At 44.5% G+C, this 15,911-nt stretch overlaps 2 protein-coding genes across 2 annotated transcripts in view; both read right to left on the bottom strand.

Moving 5' to 3' along the window:
- GAB2 (GRB2 associated binding protein 2) overlaps positions 1-3,256 on the bottom strand; it is a 190,817-nt gene extending 187,561 nt beyond the window's left edge. Inside the window, exon 1 of the mRNA XM_058687645.1 lies at positions 2,979-3,256. Coding sequence (XP_058543628.1) covers positions 2,979-3,053 — 75 coding nt within the window. The 5' untranslated portion in view covers positions 3,054-3,256. The remainder of the gene's footprint in view (positions 1-2,978) is intronic.
- Positions 3,257-7,566: 4,310 nt separating this feature from the next.
- Positions 7,567-15,911, bottom strand: part of NARS2 (asparaginyl-tRNA synthetase 2, mitochondrial) — a 133,380-nt gene continuing 125,035 nt past the window's right edge. The window contains exon 15 of the mRNA XM_058687648.1: positions 7,567-11,689. The gene's annotated coding sequence lies outside the window, so the exon portion shown is untranslated. The remainder of the gene's footprint in view (positions 11,690-15,911) is intronic.

Genomic DNA, 15,911 nt, shown 5'->3' with positions numbered 1-15,911 from the left:
AATTAGTTTCCTCAAAGCAGTTGTTCGTTAGAATCACTACACAATTTTCTCCAAATTAGCCACTAGAGGGCAGTGCGGCTGTCCATAGTTTCTCTCTTTTACCCCAGTGAAATCAATAGAAAATTACAGAGCAGTGTAGGTCATAAAATGTTTTTCCTCAAGAAAATCTGGCTTCCGCATTATATATGTGTGTGCATGTATATGCACACACACTCATACACATGCACACTACAGCATGATGGGAGGGCTGTTCCTCCCGCTAGCCTCCCACTGCAACCATATGATGATGGTCCAGAGGCAATACTCACCATTTTCCAGAGGTCACTTTTTGTAATTCCCCCAAGGTGCACAGAAATACTGAATAGATCTTTACATCTTCTTATGATTAATAAATTAGAAAAGGCTGACAAAAACATCCCTAAACCTAATCTCTGCTAACATTTGCTATGGCTTCAAGTTGTTTCTTCCTCCCTCAACCTACCACCTCTTCAAATTAGAGAGAGGTTTTTTAAAATTCATTGTAAATAGTTGCAATCTATTTCATGAACTTCTTTTCCCTTGATCTCAGATATGTGATATATTCTTAAAATGGAGACTTAACAATCCATGATACCACATGGCTATTGTATATACCAGAATAAGCAGCTATTTTGGGGTGTGTGTTTAGTAACGAGGCTGGGAAATAACTTGTTTCCTAGTTTGATTCTAATGAATTTGGGTCTTTAATGAACACAGGGAACTGGCAAAGTTTTAACTTAAAGCAAGGTGCAGAAATTCTCAACGCCCAAAAAGAAAAGATGTAAAGGCAGACTCTAACCCCAAGAGCTTGGGGTTAGACAACTCAGCCCAGTTTCAACTAAGAGAACTGAGCTCGCACTCAGTTCCAGTCATATCAATGGAACACATTACACCCAAGCCCAAGAGAAGTTGTTAGTAGTTTGATCAGATGTCCATGGGCTGGAGCTGCAAGGAAGTGGGAAAGCGGGTGAGGTCATCATAGGACTGTAGGATGTCAAGTACTTCAAATGGGTGAAAAAGTTGCTTGACCCCAAAGCCTCCAAACTTGTTTTTGAGCTAAAGTTGCTTGGGAACAAAAATACCAAAGAAATGGGTCGTAAAGAGAGTCTGGGTGATAGAGTTGAAGTAGTCATCAAATACAGATATGGTATCAAACTGTTTGCAAACTGTATCAAAAGCAAAGTTTCAAGGATCTTTAGGGTAGTGCTCTAATTTTGAAAATTAAGAGTCACATTTGTCACTGGACACTCTATTCCACTAGCTGGTATGTTATTACACTTCGACTGATAGCTTTCTTAAGCTCTTTGGGGCCAAAAACTTTTTGTTTTGTTTTTTATAATTATAAAAACATCCATAGCAAATTACTCATCCTTAACCTAATATAAAAATTCACCTTTCCTAATGAGCTGATACAACTCTGAAAAGGGGGAACGTTTCTTTCTTAGCAGTTATAATGCTTTGGCTCCTTGGACATCCCTGAAAAACGAACGTAAGAACGGAGATGAACCCTCCATTGCCTCATCTTTACTGTATTTTAAATCTAGGTCCACTTTGAAAAGTCACTGTTAGAGTCTTCCCAGCAAGTGATTTAAATAAGAGCCTGCTTTCATTTACATACACACACACTTGCACTCCCCAACAACATTTCCTTTGAAAAACAGAATGTCACTTCCTCAATCCAGAGGCCAGAAGTCCCTCAGTTCTGATCTGGGGAGCCAAGACAGGAAACTCTGCTAAGCTTCTGCCTCTCCCCCCATGGACAGCCACTGGTGCAGCTGACAGAGGGCAGGGTCTGTTCGGAGTTCCCTTGATGCACTGCAGCTGGAAGGCAACAGCTCACTTTCATGCTGTGGGAATGATCCCAGAGAGGCCAGCACCAGGAGTCAGTTTAACAAGGGCATTTCAAAGGAAGTGAAAACGGAACAGAAGAGAGACCTTGACACCTTATACCGACCTTACTTCCGTTTCCAAACGCCTGCAAACGGCCCAGAGTTGATTGTAATTACTACCATCGTGTACTTTGACCCCACCAGGCAAGGCACTGGATGGGGGGGGGGGGGGACGAGAGGGGCGGTTAGCCAGACCTCTTCACCAGTCGGCACCAGACTGTATCCCACCTTCCCCTCGCTCGATGTTGCCAGTTTCTCACTTGGAAGGGAGAAGCTGTCCCAGCGATTTCGGTAAACACCGTCGGTCAGCACCACCTGGCAACTGAGAACCTTGATTTCTCCCGACCCCAGACACCAAGGACGACACAAAATCCCGGCCAGTTATACCAGACCAAACTGCAATGTCACCATCGTGGGGTGGGGTGGGGGGATGTCTGTGAGAGACATACGGAATGAAGGGGGACAAATGAGTCACTTAATACAAGAGCTGCACATGCCGCTGACGCTGCCCGTGATGCAGAGGCTGTGGACTGGAAGGAAGCAGGCGGTCACCGGGAGGGGCGGGCAGAGAAAGGGAAGGGGGAAAGGGTGTGAGGAGCCTCGCCCTTTGTGGGGGCCGGACCGAGCCGCCCCGCAGCTTGCGCCCCCCTTTCCCGCCCACTCCCGCAGCCCTGCAGGCTGAAGCCGCTCGGGGTTACTATGGTCCCCCAGCCCCGGGAATCAACTCTCTCGGTCTCCAAAACAATCAATACAAACTTCGATACCGTATTTAGTTTACAGGGAAGCTGTCTGGGGAGGCGCTGCCGCCGCGCCCGCCCGGAGAAGAAGGAGCCGCAGCCTCAACCTGCCCGCCCGCTCCGCCCCTCGGCCGCGCACCTGTGACAGGTGTGCAGGTGCCCCACACAGCCCCGAGTAGCGGGGCGCGCGGGCCGCTCCTCGCCCCCCGGGGCCCCCAGGGCCCGCCCTCTCCGTCGGCGACGCCCCTCCCGGAGCCCCCAGCCCCTGGGCAGGCCGCGGGGCGCCCTCCACCCGCGCCCTCGGCGGCCGCACCCGCTCGTCGCCCGCACTCACATAGCGCCTCAACTTCTTCTCGGGAGGCGATTTCCTCAGCCAGCCGGTGCACACCACGTCGCCGCCGCCGCTCATGCTGCCGGCCGCCTGGAGCCCGCCGCGGGGTCGGGCTGACAAGGGCGCGGACGCGGGCCGCTGGGTCAGCCGGCCGGCGGTGCGCAGCTCACGGGGGAGGGGAGGGGCCGGGGCGGCCAGCGGCCGCGGGGCGAGGACGAGGCGGCGCGGCGCGGGCCCGGCTGCCTCGCGCGCTCCCGCTCTCCCCGCGCGCGCCCGCGCGCACTCCCAGCCGGGCCGCGGTGGGGGCGCCACAGCAGGAAAAAGGGCGGCGCGCGCTCGCCACGCCCACAGCCCGCCGCGCCCCCCGGCGGGCAGCCTTCAAAGACGCAAACACCGCCTTGCCTCTAGGGACCCGGGAAGCCCGAGGTTTGAGCAGACGCCGAGGCCGGCGGCCGGCCGCCAGCCGCGCCCCCGGGTCTTGCTTTCCGCCCTCAAGCTTCAACAGCAATCCGGGGATGCGGCCGCGCCCCTGGTGGGAACGGGGGTGGGGTGAAGGGAAGGGTCTGCGCGCCCTCGATCGAGAATCGATTTTTCACAGAGGGTCGTCAGGAAGGGACCCGAGGGCTGCTCGCGTTTCCTATGCACTCTGAGTTTCAGGTTTCAGTGGGTCAGGTTCTGGCTGAAATAAGTGATCCGCTTCCCAGCAAGAGTTTCATTAACTCTCGCACCCCCTTGGCGGGAGAAGCAAAGATGAAAACAGACTAATACGTGCTGGGCGCTTTTACATTCCTTGTTTACTTACTTGTCTTCACAAATCTACAAATTGGGCGAGCGGTATTATTCCCATTTTACAGATAGCCTAAAGTGCCAAAGCCTGTACAATGGAGAGCCAAGTGGGTCGTAATCCATTTTATCCATAGAGAAGTGTGCTATGGGCAGATAAGTAGGAGACACAGCATCTCACACTCTCCACACCACGTTGGACTAAGGCTATTTTGTCCATTTTCCAGTTTCTGTGCAGTGAAGCTAGTTGTTTCAAGCTGTTGGACATCGTTCTGGTTTTATACCTGGGTTGGAGAAAGTTCACTCACTTTAATCAATTTGTAAAAGCAAATCCTTTACTATCTGCCAGCTTTTCTAAGCATCATGAGAGGTAGAAGTCAGCTCCCCTGCACCCCTCATTTCACTATCCTGCTGGATTGAATGTAGAGCCAGAACTATCAGGCTACAGCTGGGATCGGAGCTGCCTTAGCTTTCTGATTGAGCGATCCTTATGCCACATTTAAGGGCCGCCACTAGAATTATGGCCATTTTAACCTCTGGCTTTAGTACCTTGGAACCCTGAGACAAATATCAAAATACTCAAGCCTGCCAAATCGATCAGGAGGCGGCAACTCCCAACCAAAATAAAGCAATCTTTCTGACTTCATTCACATCTGAGTCATAGTGCCAAGTCTCAGGGATTGCAGTCTGAGAGATCTGCATGGATTGTCTGCAGCTGAAGGTATATGATGCAAGTCAGGCATACATATATGCCTCATCTTTCCCTAGAAGAGTAGTCTTCTGATACATATTCTTTGATAGGTGTATGATTCAAGACAGACTGGGAGCAGATTCAGCAATGGTTAGTTGGGCGTTGAGCTGCATTCTGCCAGAAGCTCTTAAATTGTTTTGCAAAAGACTCTTTCCTCCCCATTATTTACAATTCCATGTGGAAAAAGAAAAGTTTGGTGTTTTGTGGGCAATGAAAGGAGGGGCCTTGAAATACAACAGTTACAGAGTACAGGTTTCCCCCCACCCCTGCAATCCAAGAGGGGTGTGTTCCCATGAAACCTTTTGGTAAGCTGAAATGGGGTAAAGTGAAGAAGCAATTACCATCACCAAAAGGTGAAAATTCTGTTGGTGAGCAAAACAAGCAGTAATGTAGGTCTTTCGTAAAAGTGAAGGGGCATAAAGCAAACTTGTGGATAGTCTGGGAAACCTGTATCAGCTTCACGAAGTCTTCTCTGAACATCCCATTCCTTCCCCCAAAGCCTACAGAAAGGGCCTCTTCTCGGTGCTTGGTGCCTCACCCCACCTTTCTCATTACTTAGCTGCCAGCACCCAGCTCAGGCTGCACACAGGAGGCTGGACTGTTGCTAAGGTCTCTGGCTGCATCCTGGTGTGCCTCCGTCTTCTGAGCCTGAGATGTGTGCCAGGCCTGGGGATAGCCCTTGAACAGAACGTTCCTGTCTGGGCCTTCACTAAGTCCTCTCCACTGCGTGCTGTTTTTTGTTGTTGTTAATGCCCTCTGGTTTGCGCTGGTGAGAAGTGAGAAATGAATTAGGAGTGGTTTATTTACATGAAGATAGGCGCCATCTATTGGAACCAGTAGGGATGACAGCCCCCGCCCCCCACAGCCCCCAAACCTGTGAGGACATGCATCACTAGTCTATAATTTAGGCAATTTTGATTAAAGACCATGGGTATTTCCTGGGGGGAATTAATGACCGGCTGCAAAGAGTGCTTTGGGTCATTAATTCTATATTCCCATTAAATCCTCAGGAAATGACCATCTCATGGTGAGAGCTTCTCTGGAGGAAGCATTGCAGAGATTAGAGAACTGCACACCTGGGAAGAAAGCATGGGCACAAGGGTTTGCTCCCGCCCCTCCCCCACCCAAGCCTGGGTTCTAAAGGGTGCACTCTGGCTTTGAGTGTCGTCAGCAACAGCCTGCATCCGTGCCTGTCTGCGAGTTGAGGGTTTGTGGCCAGCGGCAGGTGCATGGCTGATGGAACGGTCCCAGGAACGGGTTGGAAGGGCTGGAAGGAGAGCTGTCCTCAACTGCACACCAGGCTGGCATGATTAATACCACCCACGCCAAGCTTGACGTCAGTGATTGGACCGGGGGTGGGGATGGATGTTTGTGTCCTAGCCTAGCCTTTTCTCCCCTTCAATTTAGTTGACAGGTTAATTTCAGAGCTGAGTGCTGCTTGCTAAGGTCATTGTGGCCAGCTGAGCCACCTCAGCTGGTGACTTTCAGGACACTGGACTCTCATGAATGTTGAGGTGTGTGCCACTTTAACCCCGGATGCTTTGAGCTCACTTAGTTCCATCTAATTACTGTGAGCTACTCAAATCAATTTCTGGCATCTGGATCAGAGATCTGAAAGTGGGCCTGGGGTGTGGCTGAAGACCTAATAGTGTGGTTTCCTCCCTGTCTGCAGCTGCTAAAAGTCTGAGAGTTACTTGACATTATACCCAGTGTTGGATATTCTGGAAATAAACTTTCTTATGGGAAAAGTTGGAGCAAGTCCCGTTTCCCAATTTCTCTTTTGTGAAAAATTAGAACTTGTGCTAATTGCTTTGGGGCAGTAAGGGTTCTGGGACATTTCTGCAGACACTGGTGAGGGTGGTACATCACTGTATTCAGAGACCATGCTGTGGATTTATCATATTCTCCCAGGAACGAAGACTTGTCAAGTCCCCGAGAAAGTGCCCTGGTATTCCAAACCATACTTCGCATGATGGCCTCTTACTTCCTTCAGAGAACTTCTACCTTGGATTGGATCTTGAACATATGTCAAGACCCCTTTCCTTAAAACTCACCATCCCCACACCTCAGCACAGTTGTTCATGTTTTTCTTGAATTCACATTGCACATATATAAATTAGGTTATCACACTGTACTGCAAATACCTGAGCAGGGCTGGGTCGTCCTCGTTTGTGGTATCCCTAAAGCCTCTCTGCATGGTGCCAGGCACATAATCAATGCTCGCTGAATGTCGTGAGAATGAAAAAAACAACCCTTAATGGATGACAACTGGGAGCTATGGACTCCTGAAGCATCCAGAAGTCTCTGATCCATCCACACCAGAGAACAGGATCTGTGAAGGTACTTATAAGCAGCTAGAGTGTTTAAATCCACAGTGACTGGTCTCATGGAAGGGGCTGAGCAGGTGGAGGTAATCCTATGCAGTTTCATGTTCACAGGTGGTTGAAATCCTGGGGTCGTTTCTAAAACAATGGCTCCTTAGACCTTTTGACTCCTATCTCCAGGCTCCAGAGAAGTAACTGTTAACTTTTGGTTTCCAAACCCCGACACTGTTGTGCAGACTCCCCAGATACTCTCCTCTCTGGGGCTAAGAATTAAATCATTTGTGGTTTGTCTGATATCTGGCCTCATTGTGACAGTACTACAGGTGCTCTATCAGCCCCTTGTACCCACACACAATACTAGCAAAACAGGAGAACATATGTCTCCTGAGTCCAAGTTGAGTTTCTTCTAACAGCTGACCAGAAATGTCATTTTCTTCTGCAATGTATGCATGTATAGTGGCTTTGCAGATTTGCTAGTATTTTTGTTGGGGATCCAAAGGCCACAGGAGACCATCTCATTTTATTTCTACCAGAGGTACCCACAATGGTTATCTGATCCGTACAACCAGTGTTGTGCTGATAAATGTTTAAAACCTGGCTCACTGGTGGTTGTAGTGGACGAGGCCTTGATTTGTAGTATACGACAATTTTTGTGGTGCTAATACTATACCCTCCCCACCTTCCTGGCCAATTTCAAGCTATAGACTTTATGTTCATGAATACAGTTAAGGGATGCTCGTAATATATCTTTATTTAGTACTTCCAAAATAAAGATACAATAGACAGAGCAGAGATAACAGGAAAATGTAGTGAATTAGTAACTGATAGTTCTGGTTACTTATTCCCTTTGTTTTTCATATAATTTATTTAACTGTAAGTTTATGAGTTAGCTTATTAATGTATCATTCGTATGCCATAAAAGTCACCCTTTTAAAGTGTGCAGCTCAGTTTTTAGTATTTCACGGAGTTATGTAACCGTTATTGCTATCTAATTTTAGACCATTTTTATTACCCCCAAAAGAAATTCCATATCCATTAGCAGCCACTCTTCATTCCCCTAATCTGAACCCCCGGCAGCCACTAATCTACTTTGTCTCTATGGATTTGCCAATTCTGGACATTTCATATAATTGGAATCCATGGCCTCTTGTGTCTGACTTCTTTCACTTTCTATAACATTTTCAAGGTCCATTCGTGTTGTAGCATACATCAGATCTTCTTTTTGTTGCAAATATTGCAATATTGCAAATATTAATATTTCCTTGACTGGATGTATCACATTTTATTTATTCATTCTTCAGTTGATGGATATTTCAGTTGTCTCCACTTTTTGGCTACTATGAATGTTGCTGTGAACATTCATATGTGTACAAGTTTTTGTGTGAACCTACGTCTTCACTGCTCTTGGGTATATACCTAGGAGTCAAGCTGCTGGATCATAGGGTGACTCTGTGCTTAATTTTTTTTTTTAAAGTAATCTCTACACCCAACGTGGGCCTCAAACCCATGGCCCCGAGATCAAAAGTCACATGCTCTACGGACTGAGCCAGCCAGGCACCCGTGTGTTTAACTTTTTAAGGAATGGTTGAACTGTTTCCCACAGTGGTTACACCATTTTGCATTACCAGCAATGTATGAGAGTTCCACTCTGTCTCCCATCTTCTCCGATTCTTGTTACTTTCCATTTAAAATTATTTAATTTTAATAATGCTATTTTTTAGCAACCAGCTTGCAAAATTTTTCACCACCGTCTGCGCTCATGGGTTGGTATGAGCCATCCCTAGCATATGACTGGACGCAGCCTACCAGAGGAGGCCCCGCCATCCTTCTCTGTAGTTAAGTTCCATTTCTTTCCTGCTGACAAGAGCAATACTCAATAGATTTACATTTCCTTCTTCTGACATCCTTTCTATAGAAAACTGAAACCTTAAAAGATCTGATTTTCTGCTACTTTGGAATTAAGAAGATTTTGGATTCTGGAGGATCACAAAGTTTTCAACTCCCACCAAGCACCCTGGGAAGAACATAGTGTTTCCCTCGTACATTTGTGACGAGAAACAAAGATAAAAAACAAAATGTATCTTCCTGACACCCAGATAGATCTTCTGGATGAGCTCTCAAGCAGTTGCTTCTACAGGGCAAACAGCTGTGGTCTGTTTTCAACATAATTTGATGTAATCAGGGTTAATTTTGATGATGCAGTAACTCTGAAGACTGTTTTTTAACTGGATTACTGTTGGGTCAACAATCATGTGGTATTACATTTAGTGGCTGAAACAAAAGCCAGAATTAAAACAGCTTCCCCCCAGCCCCTTCTAAATGACAGCCCCACCGGGATTAGGAGTTATGAGGCACATTTAACACAATTAACTAAAAAAGGAAAGTAGTTGCAGTCAAATTACATGCAAGCTTCTCCAAGGTCCAGAGTGTTGACTGTGCAAAGAGCTGGAAACTTATTTGTTGCTGTTTTCTTTTCCTAGAATGATTAGAAATATGTTGGCAGTAATCATTATAAGTTAACGTTTTCGTAACATTCTAGGAAAAAGCCCGAAGATTTTCTTCAGAAAAAATTTTCCGGAACCAAATGATGATTTTAGCAGTTCCCAGTTCCCTATTTTCCATGCATGTTTTCAAAATGATTATTTTAAGCGAGGACTAAATTCAGGGTGCGGCATGCCAGGGTTGAATGAATATGGTACACAAAACTCTAAACACATTTGGAACTGTTTCTGAAGAGCAAAATCTTTTATCTTACTTTCATTGTTTATGGCCGGCCAACAGCAGGGTCTGGCTTGCTCTAGGCACACATGCTTTTTTATTTAGTCTCTTACAGTTGGCAGTTTTGGCTAGTCTGAAACCCAGCTAAGGCTTATGACAAAAGCCATTCTTATATAGTTTTGGAAAGAATCTTCAAAAATAGATGCCTTGGGAAGCTGCCAAATGTATTGGTTCTTCAAAACCTCTCTAATCTGATTTTGTACTTCAAAAAAGGTCTGATATTTGTCCAACCCCCCTCTGTAAATAAGCATCTATTCATTTGTTTTGTTTTTGTGACTCAGGGTATCAAGAAACTTGAAAAGCAAATATGTCACTCACTTATCCTCCTATGGCATCTTATCTATCAGGAATTTCTCATCTAAATAATTTCCTGATTAACATGTATTCTGGGATAATGTGGGGGTATGACTAAAAGGTAACGGAAGTACAACAACAACAAAAAGTAATGAGAATTCTTTCCATAAATCAGATAGTGTATTAATGTTCTCTTTTAGTTGCAAAAGCAGATACCTGTTTTAAATTTCCTTAAGCCCAAATAGGAAATTTATTGGTTTAAAAAAAAAAAAAAAAAAAAAGAGGCACATCCCATGGAACCCAAGAAAAAGTTGAATAATCTGGCCTCAGGAAGGTTAGTAACTGAGGACTAAATATAGCAAAAACTAGGCAGCCAGTTTGGATGTGTGTGTCTGTCTCTCACAGGCCATCTGGTTTTTCATCTCCGAGCATGTGCCTTCATTTCTCTCTGCAGACTGCCTTCTCTGTCTCTTGAGGCACATGGTTGCTCTGCATTTCCTAAGTTTATATATTCCTGGTTCAAGCAACCAGTCCAGACTTTCTAGTGTTCTCAATCCCACTTTTCCAAGGGAAAATGACACCCATTTTGGGTCAGGTATCCACTGCCAGTCCACTCAGCAAGGGAAGCTCCTGTCCCTACTATGTCTGCAGGGGATCCATGGGCTAGGGTGCGGTGGGGGCGGTGATTCTCAGAGCAGGAATGGGCTTGATAACTAAACTGACACCTTGCCAAGTATTTAAGAGAGGCATGGAAACCGATCTACTTTCTTTCAGGACTTACCCAGTACCTATCATTTGAAACTCTGAAAACACTTAGAAAGGCATATACTCTTATCCAAATGCAAACTATATATTCAAATACATGTTACTCAGGAAAGGTCATTTATGTCCTTGTTATTTAATTCTCAGTAAGGATTTTCTGAGAACCTACTACCATGAGTTCAGCATAGGGACACCGAGATGAGTAAGACCAGGGTCTTAAGAAGTTCAGGGTGTTTCTGGGGAGAGAAATAGGTAGGCAGGGGTCTACAGTAGTGTGTGGACAATGTTGTAGAAGAGGTATGTTCAAAGGATTGTGGGAACACAGAGAATTATCAACCAGCTGTATGGGAACTAAAACTATGAGCTCTTAGGTTTTTCTTGTTTTGGGGTGCCCCACAGAGACAGGCACTGAGTTAGCAGTAATTAACTGAAAATCTGAGCAACTCTGAGTTCATCTGAGACTTGCTGTGAATTTCTCCCCTCAATCAAATATATTCATTTGTTATTTACTGAGCATTCACTGTGTGCAAGGACATGGGTCGGTGCTGGTTTTGTAATGATGAACAGTAGAGCGAAGTTCTTGAGAACTCTATTTAGTTACTGTACTCTAGAAGCAACACCAGGAGAGACACCTTAGAAACTCACATTCAGTAACAGCTCCTAAAGATACATTACTAGTTGAACTTATACTTTTAATTTTTAACTTTTTGTTCTATGTTCAGGCAAAGGCTCCAGACTTGGATTTTTATGCTTTAAAGGCTAGTTTAAAATTTTATGAAATATTGCAGATACATAAAGAGGGAAACACCAGTTTGGGAATTACTTTTTAAGGAGAATTTCCCTGTTGTCTGATGGACATATTTCTTTTTCCTTTTGTTTTTGGGTTTTTTTTTGGACACCTCAATGACACCTAATTCATTCAAGAGTTTTTTAATGAGTACCCACTATGTGCTGGATACTCTCCAGGGCACTGCAGATACAAAGATGGATGCGGTCTCTCTTATGTTACGGAGCTCTCCTTCCTGCAGAGAAGACAAATGGCAGTGTAAGATGGCTGGTATCTGCATATGGTTCTCAGGGAGCATAATGAAAGGAGTGATTCTGGAAGCCACTGTCCAACCATTGGTATCTTGAAGTACAAGTAACATAAACATGTGAAAATGTAGAAACTCTAGTTGCATTTTGGAGTGTCACCCCTCCTAAAATAAAGCCTCACAGCCTCAGTGTGATTAGAGTTGTATTATTTTGATTCTAGGTGACTAAGAGGTGACAGGTGTGTCGCCTGGGAAAGCCACCCAAGCCCATCCACAGGCATGTGGAGACAAGCAGTGCTGTGTCAGAATGCAGGGTATACTCCAGCTCGACGGGCAGGACAGCAATCTGTTGAGGACGGCTAACCCAATGGAAAAAAGTTAATCAAGAGCTATATGACAGTCAAGCACCAAAACACAGAAGTTTCCACACATGATAATTTTGTGGTTGTTGATCAATGAATAGCCCGCTCCTAAGTTTTCTGAGAAACACTAACCATACATAAGAGCCTTCCAGAACAAGTTAGTAAAGCAGACATGTTTGTTTCAATAAAATTGACATATCTGGTTGGCGGGGGGGATAGGCTGGAAAAAGGAAGGGGAAGAATCTGGATGTTGATATATTACTGGGCATTGGAAGAATCAGAGCGGGAGAGATACAGATGCACAGGGGGAAAAAACATGGGGGAGGCAGTGGACAAGAAAGGGAGGAAAACAGATCTAGGTCAAGAGGTGTGGAAGGCTTCATGCTGCATGGATTTAAGAGTAACATCACTCTGTGGGCTGGCTTTCCCTCCTTGGTACAGAGGCATAAAAAACCAGCTCCAAGGTGCAGGCAGAACAATCAAAAATAGTATGTTCTTCAATGAGCAGATTTGTGTAATTATTACCTTTTACTGTAAAAATATTAAAACCTCCCTGAAGCTTTCTCACAGCATGGAATTAAACCACCTACATTAGGATCACTCAGGGTGACTGTTTAAGAAACGCAAACTGCGGGCTGTTCCATCTACTGAATCAGACTTTCTATGGTAGAACCAAGGTAATGTGAAAATTTTTAAATAATTTTTTTAAGTTTATTTATTCTGGGGGAGACAGAGAGAGAGAGACAGAGGAAGTGCATGTGTGCGTGAGCAGGGGAGGGGTAGAGAGAGAGGGAGAGAGAGAATCCCAAGCAGGCTCCACGCTGACAGAGCACAGCACAATATGGGGGCTCAATCTCATGAACTGTGAGATCAATGACCTGAGCCAAAATCAAGAGTTGGATGCTTAACCCACTGAGTCACCCAGGTGCCCCCTGAAATTTTTAATAAGCTCCCCAGGTGATTCTTATTCACAATAAACTCTGGCCAAGACCATCTGCAATGGGAGTCCCTGAGGCAAGGCGCATGTCCTACTTATCTCTGTATGTGCAGAGTCTAGCACTGCACCTGGCAGTTTGAGTGCTCAGTAAGTTTACTGAACTGAACTGAACACACCAAAGAGGTTTTAAAAGGAAAAGTCACTCAATTCCACTGCCCTGAAATAGCTGATTTCATTTTTTCCCCGTATGCTTCTAGTCCATGTACACAGATTTTACACTACTGGTAACTGTAAACTACAATTTAACATTTTTTGAACACATTTTCACTCATAATTTTTGATGGCTATAAAATATTCATTCAACATGCAATAGATATTTTAGTTGATACAGTTTTTTGTTTTTTTTTTTGTTTTTGTTTTTTTTTTTTTGAGTTTTAAAAAGGTTTCCCTCAGGAGATCTTATATTTGTGCAGTCTTTTCAGTTTAGGGAACCCTTTCACACAGTTTTGTTTCTCACAACACTTGTAAGATAAGCACTACCCTCATTCTGCAGATGCCTATCCAAACCCACAGATAAAATCACTTGCTCAAGGTTCCGCAGTTCAAAAGTAGAGCGTCAAGACTTAAATCAGAGGGGCGCCTGGGAGGCTCAGTGGGTTAAGCGTCCAACTCTTGATTTCAGCTCAGGTCATGATCTCACGGTGAGAATGAGCCCCGAGCTGATCTCCAGACTCCGCAGTGAGTGTGCAGCCTGCTTGACATTGTCTCCCTCTCTCTCCTTCTGCCCCTCCCCAGCTTGCGTGCATACACACCCCCACACTCTCTCTCAAAAAAAAAAAGAAAAAAGAAAAGGTCTTTTCTTTGTCTAATATCTTTTCCAACACACTAAACCTCCACCACATTTTCTGGCAGGAATATGACCCAACAGTTTCCCGATGTGAAAACCTTTAGTACAGAATGTAGAAGATGGAAATCACACTTAAAGAGATCACTGGCCAGCTATATCCTAATTGTATAGGAATGAGTTCCTGCCTTTTGGGACACTGCAAAGATCATGTGAATTGGTGGAAATCTTCAGTGAAAAAACTTAATGTTCTTCAACAACAAATGTGTATGTGACCCAAATCCATTTTTGCAATCTCCAAATGAAGGGGGATGGGATTGCCCTGAACATTTTGAAACCGTAATTAAGATTCCTCAGCAGTTATTACGTATACAGGCAACCACTACAGGATTTAAGACAGCTGGAAGGGAGGCACTAGAGACTTTTAAGCTCTTCTAGTATCAAAACCGGTATCACAGCATACTTGGGTAGTAGCTGAGTGGACAGTGGAGGGAAGCATTCCTCTACCAAGAGAAAGGCCCACTTTAAGAATACACTGCCCGATGAATAACCTAGTGGGGTGCAGCCCCGGAGATTCTATCTTGGAGAAGAGAAGGCTGGGGAGAAGAAATGGTGTTCTTGTGTTCCTTATTACATTTGCTAGAGAGAGGCAGGTTTGGGTATTATCAGGTCAGAATTCTCCAAGGATAGCAAAAGTTCTCCCTTAAGTAGAGAGCTCTATTCACTGAAGGGACAGGGTAAACTACCAGGAGCTGGGAAAATACAAGAGAGGGCAGTTTATACATCACAGACAGGGGAAGAAATATGATCTTTAAGAGATTTTCAAACCCAGGATCCTAGGAAAAGAGCAAAGCAGTTATTGTTGAACCAGTGTGCAGAGAAGGTTATAAGTCAAAGAGTCACAGCTGCAAATGGCCCAGGTTTTGCAAAATACAGTTCTAGCTGTGCATATGTGTATTTGTAGCATGATAAAACCTGTGTTGGATGGGCCTACCACGTTTCTATTCTCAGAGCATCATCTTGACATATCAAAGGCTGGTCACTTTGGGGGAGGATATTAATAATCCCCACCAAAGTTCCTGCATCTATCTTTCCATGTATATTCTAGGGTGATCTTAAGAGGAGGGTAAGTAAGGCAAATATGAGCATAAACACATTAAAAAAAAAAAAAAAAAAAGAGAGAGAGAGAGAGACACAGTGAGCTTAAGTACACTGCTGGGTCCAGGGCCCTTTATTCCAGTGTTTGTCTGTACTAGAATGCCTTTGAACTCGACTGTCATTTCCCTCACCCTCTCAACTCTTCCCCCTGTGTAAAACAAGGAAATCAGAGGCCAAAGTGTGTATTTTGCAACATGTCCACTAAACTCTGAGGCTTAAGATACAAACTTCTTTGGTTACCATAAAGCTCTGTGCTTTCAGTTTCTCTGGAGGCTAAGAGTGGTGGACTTTATTTGCAGTCTTACTCTCCCTTGATATTAGGAATTCCTAATAACCAATCTTCATAACAAACTAATCTTTTATTAAACCAAATGAATTTGCGGCATAGTAAGCTACAAAAGAACAAGGTTCATAATACATTGTGAATACATTAAAAAATTCTGTAAACTGTAAAGCAATGTTCAATTGATAGTCATATTACTAATAATAATTATGAACAGTAGAGATGTAGCAGGAAGTTACTGAAGAGTCATGAGCTATGTTAACTCAATAGCTGCCTGAATGACAGTTTAAGAACCACCCAAACTCCTGACTTCTTTACAAAGTTCCCCTGGAAACTCCCACACAGTGTGCTAATAGTGGTTGTAAATTCATTGGACTCCAAACAAACTGGAGCTAATTAGAATGCCCAAGAGCTACCTGGGACCTTAGCTGATCAGAGGAGTAATTCAGGACTCCAGTAATGGCAGAATGTATAAGTTTCTGGAGGTGTGTTGGTCCTGATCTAATAAGATCTGTCTTGTGGACAGATCGTAATCATTTTTGTGTCAGGTGATTAAGGTTATTTTTTGTCCTGAATGTCTTTTAATTTGGACTATACACTGGGAAGAAACTACAGTCAGATATTAC

This window comes from Neofelis nebulosa, chromosome 10, assembly GCF_028018385.1.
Source record: "Neofelis nebulosa isolate mNeoNeb1 chromosome 10, mNeoNeb1.pri, whole genome shotgun sequence".
NCBI lineage: Eukaryota > Metazoa > Chordata > Mammalia > Carnivora > Felidae > Neofelis > Neofelis nebulosa.
Note: the sequence above shows the minus strand (reverse complement) of the source record. Positions and strands in the feature narration are given on the sequence as shown.